Raw genomic sequence first — 12,500 nt, 5'->3', positions numbered from 1 at the left:
TATATATATATATATATATATATATATATATATATATACACACACACACACACACACACACACACACACACACACACACAGACAGTGTATATGTATACACTAGGGTTGTGTATTAGTATGGTACCGCGATACTAATCATATTCGGTCCTCTACTGCCTCTAAAAAGTTCAGGTCCCCCACCCGTCTTCGTCGTCGTCACGTCGTGTAATGCAGACGAGCATGTTCGGCAGTGCACAATCACGAAGTACTTACAAGCCCCGTTTCTATATGAGTTGGGAAATTGTGTTAAATGTAAATATAAACGGAATACAATGATTTTCAACCCATATTCAGTTGCATATGCTACAGAGACAACATATTTCATGTTCAAACTGATAAAAAAATATTTTTTTTGATGAATGCTCATCAAACACTTATTTGGAACATCCCACAGGTGAACAGGCAAATTGGGAACAGGTGAGTGCCCTGATTGGGTATAAAATTAGATTTCATGAAATGTTCAGTCATTCACAAACAAGGATGGGCGAGGGTCACCACTTTGTCAATAAATGCGTGAACAAATTGTTGTACAGTTTAAGAAAAACCTTTCTCAACCAGCTATTGCAAGGAATTTAGGGATTTCACCATCTACGGTCCGTAATATCATCAAAGGGTTCAGAGAATCTGGAGAAATCACTGCACGTAAGCAGCTAAGCCCGTGACCTTCGATCCCTCAAGCTGTACTGCATCAACAAGCGACATCAGTGTGTAAAGGATATCACCACATGGGCTCAGGAACACTTCAGAAACCCACTGACAGTAACTACAGTTGGTCGCTACATCTGTAAGTGCAAGTTAAAACTCTCCTATGCAAGGCGAAAACCGTTTATCAACAACACCCAGAAACGCCGTCGGCTTCGCTGGGCCTGAGCTCATCTAAGATGGACTGATACAAAGTGGAAAAGTGTTCTGTGGTCTGACGAGTCCACATTTCAAATTGTTTTTGGAAACTGTGGACCAAAGAGGAAAAGAACCATTCGGATTGTTATAGGCGCAAAGTTGAAAAGGCAGCATCTATGATGGTAACCCCGTTTCCATTATGGGTTGGGAAATTGTGTTAGATGTAAATATAAACGGAATACAATGATTTGCAAATCCTTTTCAACCCATATTCAATTGAATGCACTACAAAGACAACATATTTGATGTTCAAACTCCATCCATCCATCCATTTTCTACCGCTTATTCCCTTTGGGGTCGCGGGGGGCGCTGGAGCCTATCTCAGCTACAATCGGGCGGAAGGCGGGGTACACCCTGGACAAGTCGCCACCTCATCGCAGGGCCAACACAGATAGACAGACAACATTCACACTCACATCCACACACTAGGGCCAATTTAGTGTTGCCAATCACACGTGCCAAAGTAGTTGGGAAAGGGCATGTTCACCACTGTGTTACATGGCCTTTCCTTTTAACAACACTCAGTACACGTTTGGGAACTGAGGAGACATTTTTTAAGCTTCTCTGGTGGAATTCTTTCCCATTCTTGCTTGATGTACAGCTTAAGCTGTTCAACAGTCCGGGGGTCTCCGTTGTGGTATTTTAGGCTTCATAATGCGCCAAACATTTTCAATGGGAGACAGGTCTGGACTTCAGGCAAGCCAGTCTAGTACCTGCACTCTTTTACTATGAAGCCAAAATGATGTAACACGTGGCTTAGCATTGTCTTGCTGAAATACAGGTAAAAGCCAGTAAATTAGAATATTTTGAAAAACTTGATTTATTTCAGTAATTGCATTCAAAAGGTGTAACTTGTACATTATATTTATTCATTGCACACAGACTGATGCATTCAAATGTTTATTTCATTTAATTTTGATGATTTGAAGTGGCAACAAATGAAAATCCAAAATTCCGTGTGTCACAAAATTAGAATATTGTGTAAGGCTAATACAAAAAAGGGATTTTTAGAAATGTTGGCCAACTGAAAAGTATGAAAATGAAAAATATGAGCATGTACAATACTCAATACTTGGTTGGAGCTCTTTTTGCCTCAATTACTGCGTTAATGCGGCGTGGCATGGAGTCGATGAGTTTCTGGCACTGCTCAGGTGTTATGAGAGCCCAGGTTGCTCTGATAGTGGCCTTCAACTCTTCTGCGTTTTTGGGTCTGGCATTCTGCATCTTCCTTTTCACAATACCCCACAGATTTTCTATGGGGCTAAGGTCAGGGGAGTTGGCGGGCCAATTTAGAACAGAAATACCATGGTCCGTAAACCAGGCACGGGTAGATTTTGCGCTGTGTGCAGGCGCCAAGTCCTGTTGGAACTTGAAATCTCCATCTCCATAGAGCAGGTCAGCAGCAGGAAGCATGAAGTGCTCTAAAACTTGCTGGTAGACGGCTGCGTTGACCCTGGATCTCAGGAAACAGAGTGGACCGACACCAGCTGGACTGCTGCTGAGTGGTCCAAAGTCATGTTTTCTGACGAAAGCAAATTTTGCATTTCCTTTGGAAATCGAGGTCCCAGAGTCTGGAGGAAGACAGGAGAGGCACAGGATCCACGTTGCCTGAAGTCTAGTGTAAAGTTTCCACCATCAGTGATGGTTTGGGGTGCCATGTCATCTGCTGGTGTCGGTCCACTCTGTTTCCTGAGATCCAGGGTCAACGCAGCCGTCTACCAGCAAGTTTTAGAGCACTTCATGCTTCCTGCTGCTGACCTGCTCTATGGAGATGGAGATTTCAAGTTCCAACAGGACTTGGCGCCTGCACACAGCGCAAAATCTACCCGTGCCTGGTTTACGGACCATGGTATTTCTGTTCTAAATTGGCCCGCCAACTCCCCTGACCTTAGCCCCATAGAAAATCTGTGGGGCATTGTGAAAAGGAAGATGCAGAATGCCAGACCCAAAAACGCAGAAGAGTTGAAGGCCACTATCAGAGCAACCTGGGCTCTCATAACACCTGAGCAGTGCCAGAAACTCATCGACTCCATGCCACGCCGCATTAACACAGTAATTGAGGCAAAAGGAGCTCCAACCAAGTATTGAGTATTGTACATGCTCATATTTTTCATTTTCATACTTTTCAGTTGGCCAACATTTCTAAAAATCCCTTTTTTGTATTAGCCTTAAGTAATATTCTAATTTTGTGACACACGGAATTTTGGATTTTCATTTGTTGCCACTTCAAATCATCAAAATTACATGAAATAAACATTTGAATGCATCAGTCTGTGTGCAATGAATAAATATAATGTACAAGTTACACCTTTTGAATGCAATTACTGAAATAAATCAAGTTTTTCAAAATATTCTAATTTACTGGCTTTTACCTGTAAGCAGGGGCGTCCATGGTAACGTTGCTTGGATGGCAACATATGTTGCTCCAAAACCTGTATGTACATTTCAGCATTAATGGCGCCTTCACAGATGTGTAAGTTACCCATGCCTTGGGCACTAATACACCCCCAGACCATCACAGATGCTGCCTTTTCAACTTTGCGCCTACAACAATCCGGATGTTTCTTTTCCTCTTTGGTCCGGAGGACACGACGTCCACAGTTTCCAAAAACAATTTGAAATGTGGACTCGTCAGACCACTTTTCCACTTTGTATCAGTCCATCTTAGATGAGCTCAGGCCCAGCGAAGCCGACGGCGTTTCTGGGTGTTGTTGATAAACGGTTTTCGCCTTGCATAGGAGAGTTTTCACTTGCACTTACAGATGTAGCGACCAACTGTAGTTACTGACAGTGGGTTTCTGAAGTGTTCCTGAGCCCATGTGGTGATATCCTTTACACACTGATGTCGCTTGTTGATGCAGTACAGCCTGAGGGATCGAAGGTCACGGGCTTAGCTGCTTACGTGTAGTGAAGTGATTTCACCAGATTCTCTGAACCCTTTGATGATATTACAGACCGTAGATGGTGAAATCCCTAAATTCCTTGCAATAGCTGGTTGAGAAAGGTTTTTCTTAAACTGTTCAACAATTTACTCACGCATTTGTTGACAAAGTGGTGACCCTCGCCCCATCCTTGTTTGTGAATGACTGAACATTTCATGGAATCTACTTTTATACCCAATCATGGTACCCACCTGTTCCCAATTTGCCTGCTCACCTGTGGGATGTTCCAAATAAGTGTTTGATGAGCATTCCTCAACTTTATCAGTATTTATTGCCACCTTTCCCAACTTCTTTGTCACGTGTGGCTGGCATCAAATTCTAAAGTTAATGATTATTTGCACAAAAAAAAAATGTTTATCAGTTTGAACATCAAATATGTTGTCTTTGTAGCATATTCAACTGAATATGGGTTGAAAATGATTTGCAAATCATTGTATTCCGTTTATATTGACATCTAACACAATTTCCCAACTCATATGGAAACGGGGTTTGTATAATGTAAATCAAATATTAGCAGTAACATATATTTATTAAAGACAAACATGTTGCCTGAGTGGACATTCTTAACAACCTAGAATTTGTGTAGACAGTTGACACAAGTTTCTAATGGCCCTGAGACATACCTTTCGATCGTGCAGATGCATCCATCCCTTCTACCACATTCGACTCTGTCTTTATCTCCTCCTCAGCCAGACTGATGAGCACGGCCGGCGACACATAAAGAGATGCAAACACAAAGTCAGAAAGGGTGTTCAATAACCATGGTGGCATTAACAGTAAACAAGTGGAACACCACCTAAGGCACCCAGATCCCAGAGGATCTGTCAATAGGGACTTGCCAGGTTTCCATTTTTATTACAAGTGAAGCTCCAACCATTTAATATTGTGCAAAGGTTTGTTTGTTCCAGCAATTAGATTTACAAGGGAAAACTAATATATGACATAGACTCATAACACGGAACTGAAGACTTCTTTTGATCTTATTTTGATGATTATGGCTTACAGCTTAAGAGAACCTCAAATTGAAAACCTCAGAAGATTTGGGGTTTTCAAAAACTGTAAGCCATGATCATCAAAATTATAAGATATATTCCACTTTGCATATAATTAGTTTATATCGCATATTAGTTTCACATTTGAAGTTGAATTACTGACATGAATGAACTATTGTACAATACTCAAATTATTCGCTTTCATAGCCTACAGGACCATATGGACGTTTACATCCTTTCCACATCACCAATAACAAACAAGACAGAATGTGTTCTTTGTACAGAAAGAGAATGGCAACAGTCTCCATGACAACGTTTCTATGTCTCCACATACAGAATGAGAAACACAGATTTTTAAACAGCCCTTGTGGCTCTGTCTTTCAAAAGATATAACCGTTGACACTTTGTGCAGCATACCTTTATTTTATTTTTTTCCAATAGTAGGACTCCTATAGTTACTCAGAGGAAAAATAGTCCTCTAAACATGTCCAGCCTCTGAAGGAACAATACCTGTGGCTTAGAGGACAATTCTTAACAAAAAAGGCAGAAAAGCTAAATATATCTTACCCTTAATTTGTGGCTTAAATTATCTTCTTTTTTTTTTTAAAGAAACAGACCACAGTTGATATTTGGATATTACTGCCAGAACACACACACACACACTGACTTGAAGTGGCCATGTTTATCCCAACCATCACTGCAAAATCTCTTTTATAAGTCTTGAGCATTTCTTAAAGTGCTTTGGACCAAGGTAATTTTATTAATTTGTGAGCCCACAAATTAAAACTTACCCAAATGACCATCTTGTGGGTCAAACACTTGACCGGTTCAAAGACTAGCTTAGGCCATACCTGTTGACATTTTCATTTAAAAATACTGGAAACTTCACTAAAAATACAGAGAAATTGTGGGCTGTGGTTTCATGCTAGTGCAAAGAAAGTACTTTTATTTTGAAGGTTTGACTTACAGGTTTATGTCAAACGCCTTTTCGGCCCCACCGTTGCAGAGCGAACCCCTAAGCTGTGCTGCTTTCATAAAAGTTAAAATACGGAACAAATAAGAGGAACAATTAAAACGGGGGTTTTCCGTGAAAAACGGAAGATATGCCTCCAGCTATTTGTTTACTGGTCCGCATGATGAGTTTACAGGGTACAATCCAGAGGTCAAACACCTTTCTAAGATAAGGTTTTTTGCACTTCTGTTAACAAAAGGAACGTTCCTCACATTCCCTTATCCACCCTAAGAAAATATATTCCACACAAAATTGACCCAACCTTTCAATTGTCTCAACTGAAGGCTTTTATGTGTCAGAACTGACAATCTACGGAAGATCAAATGATATGCATTAAACCACACTACTTAAGCTCTTCGTCAAACTAGATCAACAACCATTGACAAGAATGCTCTTTATTTTAACTCATACCTTATAAACTTGCATGACAATATTGTCTCAAACAGGACCAATAAGGCTTGAGCAGTTCCTTTAAAACTGTGTTGTATTGGGTATCTAATTTAAGCCCGCCAACCGTCTCACACACACACACAAACACCCGCACACACACCCCAAACCCTCCAGGGCCTTCTTCCGGACTGAGTGAACAAACCATGAAAATAAGAAAATGTTAGCCAAGTCCTTCTGCTACATACAGCAAAGTCTTAAAAATAGAGAGCATTTGCCATCGCCGGGCAATTCAGAGCAGCTGGACAAAAGGCCTGTGCCCCCTAGAAAGCCATTGCAAGACATTCCTGACAGAAGCATGAAGGCAGGATGTGAAAACGTGTGATTATCCAAGGAGCACTGTTAGATCAGGAGCTATGATCCATCACATGAGCAGGCGGATAAATCCTCAGCTGATTCTGGCATAAAGTCCACACAGGCGCACATTGGAAAAACACTAACAGAATTCCACTGTGCAAGCCATACCTGACGGATAAAAAGGAAACAACCCTGACTCAGTGCCTCTATATTCCACTCCTGTGAGAGACGAGCAGGGTTCTCTGGTCACAGAAAATGGAGGCCACAGCTCGCTCCCCTCCCCCTCTCCCAATGCCCCCCATCCCCCACTCCTAGGCTCACACTCAGACACTGGCACATCCATGCAGGAGGACCAGGGAGATTTGTCCAGATAGCAATCCAGCATTATAAAATAATATACAACAGGATCACCCATGAAGGAACAAAAGATAAAATAACATCCAACAAAATCAGAAGCCTTATCTTTCATCTTTCATTCTGCAAAGCTGCAACAGTTACATTTCATTTTGAAGAAGAAGGCCTTTGATTAGACTGCTACAACACAGCACATTTGTTCAGTCAAAAAAGCCAAATACTGAAGAAATGCTCTCTAAAAAAACAGCAGATCAGCCTGGAAAGGCGTGCTTGGGAAGTACATGGGATTTCTATCATGATCTGAAAACATCCAAGCACCCTGCAACACAAAACCCCAGGGAGATTATTAGGTCTGCAGAAAGAAACAAATGCCTCCTGCTTTTTCAAGACTAACAATGACATGCAGACAAAAGAAAACAGACCTTTGCAATTGTACCTATCTTATTTTAATAGTGAATTAGGCAAGTATGTTGTAGCATGGTAGCATGAACACAACATCTCATTAGCAAAGTGCAGGCTGCCTGTATAGTATTTGTTGAAGAAAATGAAATTGACCTGAGTTTTATAAAGAGGTTGAATCAAAAATGGCTGTGGAATTTTCCAGGAGGCCCTTCTCGCTGCTGCTCTCCCTCTGATTGTCAATCTTTAACCTCGGCTACAGCTGCAATTCGCTGGAGGGCCAACAGGGTGGAACATTATTGGTTGGCTGAGTTATGCCGCACGGATCACAGTGTGCCGGCTCCCCTCTTTCTCTTCAAAATATTTTTTTGCTGCAATGCAGACATTTTCCCCTTTGCATAAGACAGTGTATTTACCTTCAGTGCAACATGCCCTTCTTGATTAAATCAAAGGGGACTTTAAAAGTCATTTGGGAGATTTATTTGTGGATGTCTCTGTGGTTGTGCTATACTCCCGCAGGTGGAAAAATAAGGCTCAAATGATGTGTTGCCAACACTATGGTGCTACATACTGCAGACATTTAAATCAGTGCAACATTGCCGTCTGGTAGCTGACATCTATTCATCATTGGAGGTTATGGCCTGCTTTTCAGAACATCCACTGTGTTGAGCTGATTTAGGCCTTGCTCGAACGATAACATTTGCGTTTCGTTTTGCTGCCGGATTGATAAAAGGAACACGTTCACACGATGTATCAACAACACTGGGTTAATGATGTAAAACAATGCCTCGCCACAAGTGGCGCTGTAAGCAGACAGACAGAGCGACCAGGAACACCAAAACGACAAAAGAAGACAAAAAAGCGCAGAAAAAAAGAGACTTGTGTATGGAAACATGATGACAGACAGAAGGAAAAAAAGGACTTATCTCATGTGACGTCACTAAAGCCCTCGTCTGATTACAAACAAGTTAAAAGGAGGACCAGAGTAAATACAAATGCTGTTAATTCTGGACATCAAAGTGGCCGCAGACGTGTGGACCTAATATGTTTCCAACTCTATGAGGAAATCTGGACAAAATCGGCAGCTGGCAACCACCACTGGATATCGATTACCTCAATCGTGGCGAAGTTGGGAGAGTGGCCGTGCCAGCAATCTGAGGGTTACTGGTTCAATCTCCACCTTCTACCATCCTAGTCACGTCCGTTGTGTCCTTGAGCAAGACACTTCACCCTTGCTCCTGATGGGACTGGTTAGCACCGTGCATGGCAGCTCCCGCCATCTGTGTGTCAATGTGTGTGTGTGAATGGGTGAATGTGGAAAATAGTGTCAAAGCGCTTTGAGTTCCTTAAAAAGGGTAGAAAAGCGCTATACAAGTACGACTCATTTACCATTTACCATCTATAAGACCTGCCTCAATCTCCAAATTCCCTTGAGTATTTTTATGCAGCAACTACAGTTTGCCTCTTGCAGTGGTCAACCAACACAGAAATTTGCTTGGGTAGGTTTGATCATACTTTAATCTTGACAAGCTAACTGCTATGGGCAATATGCTATGCTCGATCAGAGTTAGCGAGCACGATGTAACATTCTATATGTTAAGTTTCGGTGCATATTCTTTTTGTTGGTATATTGTTAATATTTCCTAACAGTGTGTCCCTTGAGGTGAATATACATTATAAATTGTTAACTTTGTTTACACAGACACGACAACTGCGGAGCGCACAGAATGACAAAAGTGTCGGAAGGAGGTGCAGGAGAAGGCGATAATAAAGAATGTGATGATGGAGATTTGTGTATAGATTACAGTAGGACTGCAGCTATCGAATATTTTAGTATTAATTTTTTCAATTAATAAGTAATCGGATTAAACACACCTAATGGTCTCAATGGGTATTTAAAGTTCCAGGCACTTCATATGGTCCGTATTTGATCAATTTTAATAGTTACATTCAATCAACTGATTGATCAAAGCAATAGAATATGAGTCAAAGCTTTTTTCTAATCAGATTAAATCGATCGAATCGATTAATTGTAGAAGCTATATACACAAGCTATGACAGTCACAGTAATACACAATAGTACAGTATATGATATGATATGGCCTCACCTGCCATCATGGAAAAGAAAAATAATGTAAAAAGAAAAAAAATTAATTAAATTGTTATATGTATTCAGTGATTATACTATAAAGTTATTTTCCATTTAACTTCACCAGTTTTAGATTATTTTTATTCAAAATCGCTGAATTTTCACATTTGCCGTTCAAATACTGAGAAGAGATTGTGCGGTGATCAGCAGCCAGTTGAGGCACGTCACTCAGTTGTGCCTCAACATGGATTGCGGACTCGACTAACTACTGGCCTGCTGTGCAGTGAGACCGTATTGCTATATGAATTATATTATACATTTCCATAGTTTAGTTAGCTGAGGTATATAATGTACAGTGTATTTTGTCAACAACTGTATGTGTGTAAAGTATTTCTTGTGCTGAGCAATCATAAAACTGCTGCGAAGACGCACTGTGTGAGGCTCGCAGTAATCCTGCCTCCTGGTGCCGGTTAATGCACCCCCGCCGCAGAATGCACCCCCCCGACGGGAGCGCCACACCAACCAAAGCCCACACCCAAACCCTCCCCGTGCAAGACCGAATCCACCCAAAAAAAGTCACTTAACAAGAAGCCAAAAAGTGCAAAAACAACAATGCTCGCGCCGGAGGAGCCGTAAACGACTGCAGGGACACAACATTAGGTACACCTGCAGACTGCAGCACGGATTTCATATTTCATTCATTCACAACTCCTCCAACACGAACACCACTGTTCCCGCACTTATAAGTAAAGGTAAGACCATAATAACGTTTGTTTAATTAAGTGTGCTTTTTTGTGTGCTTTAACTAAACTTTAACTTTACACATACAAACTTTGTATGTGTAAAGTTAAAGTTTAGTTAAAGTACCAATGATTGTCACACACACACTAGGTGTGGTGAAATTTGTCCTCTGCATTTGACCCATCCCTTGATCACACCCTGGGAGGTGAGGGGAGCAGTGGGCAGCAGCGGCGCCGTGCACGGGAATCATTTTTGGTGATTTAACCCCCAATTTCAACCCTTGATGCTGAGTGCCAAGCAGGGAAGAATGATGGTATGAGCTTTTAAACATAACCCGTTAACTGCTGCCAATCAAATGGTGAATAAGATACTCTTTAGGGTTCATATGTTTGTAAATCTACTGTGATGAAGTCAGTGCCTCACCAGCCATCAACCTCACCGCACGTCACTGACATATACACAGTATACATGTCAGGTGATTTAACTAAGTAATCTCTGTCTTTCCGATAAACTGTCACTACACCTGGGTAAAACAGAGTCCATCCTATTTGGGTCCAAGCACAACCTAGGTCAATCCCCGGGCTTTATGATTAAAGCAGGTGATACTATAATCACCAGCAAAGACGAGGTAATTTACCTAGGTCAGGGGTAGGGAACCTATGGCTCTAGAGCCAGATGTGGCTCTTTTGATGACTGCATCTGGCTCTCAGATAAATCTTAGCTGACATTGCTTAACACGATCAGTAATTAATAATTCCGCTGGTAATCACAGTGTTAAAAATAACGTTCAAATTATAACCATTCTCATACATTTTAATCCATCCATTCGTTTTCTATCGCACCTGTTCAAGAAGTCGAATTAACGGTAAGAAGTATTTTATTTATTATTGGTTAGCTTCAGAATAACAATGTTATTAAAAAGAATAAGATACTTATTATATTCTAAAAATGTTTGTCTTACCTAAAAATGCACGCAATTAGTTGTTTTCAGTGTTAAAAAATATTATATGGCTCTCACGGAAATACATTTTAAAATATTTGGCTTTCATGGCTCTCTCAGCCAAAAAGGTTCCCGACCCCTGACCTAGGTTGTATATTGGACAACACTCTCTCGGGTGAAAAAATGCCATTAGAAGCAATCACCAAGATCAATAATAAAACTAGATTTTTGGGCAGGATATCTGCATTTATAAACAGGGATACACTTACGACCCTTGCCAGTGCCCTCATACAGTGTCATTTTGACTACGCCTGCACCTCATGGTTCACCAGTATCCCAAATAAAAACGAAACTGCAAACTTCCAAAAACAAGCTGGTGAGACTTCTGCTCAACCTCCCATACTGGACTCACCTAACTCAAGCCCACTTTACCAAATTGGGATGGCTTAGAGTTAAGGAAAGAGTACACCGAATGTGCCTGGTATTCACAATACTCAGAGAAACTGTCCCAAGTACTATTTCACCAGAGTAAGTGATGCTCACAGGTACTACACGAGAGGGAGTTCCTCAGACCTCGTCCCCCCAAATTCAAGACTCTCGTGGGAAAAAATGCATTCTACTATTTTGCCACCCCACAGTGGAATGCACTACCAACAGACCTTAAAATTCGAACTTCCCCACTAAATTATAAAACTGCCATAAAATCATGGCGCAGCTCAACCTCTACCTGATCTGAACCAAAATTGATCCCCAGCAAACTCTTCGAAGCATCAAACAGGTTTATATGTGGTTATAGTGTATATATAGTTTTTCATTCGGTTTTGCACACTCTTGAAGTCAACATGTGCATTGTCATGTACATAGTGTCATGTACATAGTGTATATACCCCCCCATTTTTTGTATATATTGTTTTTCAAATCACCTGACATGCATACTGTGTATATCTACATAATTTATCCATTTTTTTAACGTAATTTTGAATATACATGTTACAAGTTATATATCTTTTATTATTGAATATATCAAATGTGATGAATATTTAATGGACCACAATGGAAACAAGCCTTTTGGCTTTTTGTGCCATCCATTTGCCTTTTTAAAGCATTACATGGATTCAATTATTTAAGATGTCAATAAACTTCTCAATCAATCAATCAATCAATCAATCAATCAATCAATCAAATTAACACCAGCACATGCTGAACAAATGTGTGTGGGTTAATGCTAACAGGGACACAACGGTATGTATAGATCATAAAGCTGCATTACATTTACCTCCAATGCTGGGAAGCTGGGAATGATATCACAGCCGAGTTATGAGCGTTTCAGTAACCAAATCGGAATTCA

The 12,500-nt window shown here is 40.8% G+C and overlaps 1 protein-coding gene across 6 annotated transcripts in view; it reads right to left on the bottom strand.

Annotated features, from left to right (window-relative positions):
* LOC133618720 (MYND-type zinc finger-containing chromatin reader ZMYND8-like) overlaps nt 1–12,500 on the bottom strand; it is a 44,443-nt gene that overhangs the window by 21,523 nt on the left and 10,420 nt on the right. For all 6 annotated transcript variants that reach the window (XM_061979334.1, XM_061979344.1, XM_061979370.1 and 3 more), the window contains exon 3: nt 4,505–4,575. In XM_061979334.1, coding sequence (XP_061835318.1) covers nt 4,505–4,575 — 71 coding nt within the window. The remainder of the gene's footprint in view (nt 1–4,504; nt 4,576–12,500) is intronic.

Source organism: Nerophis lumbriciformis, linkage group LG01 (genome assembly GCF_033978685.3).
Source record: "Nerophis lumbriciformis linkage group LG01, RoL_Nlum_v2.1, whole genome shotgun sequence".
Lineage (NCBI taxonomy): Eukaryota > Metazoa > Chordata > Actinopteri > Syngnathiformes > Syngnathidae > Nerophis > Nerophis lumbriciformis.
Note: the sequence above shows the minus strand (reverse complement) of the source record. Positions and strands in the feature narration are given on the sequence as shown.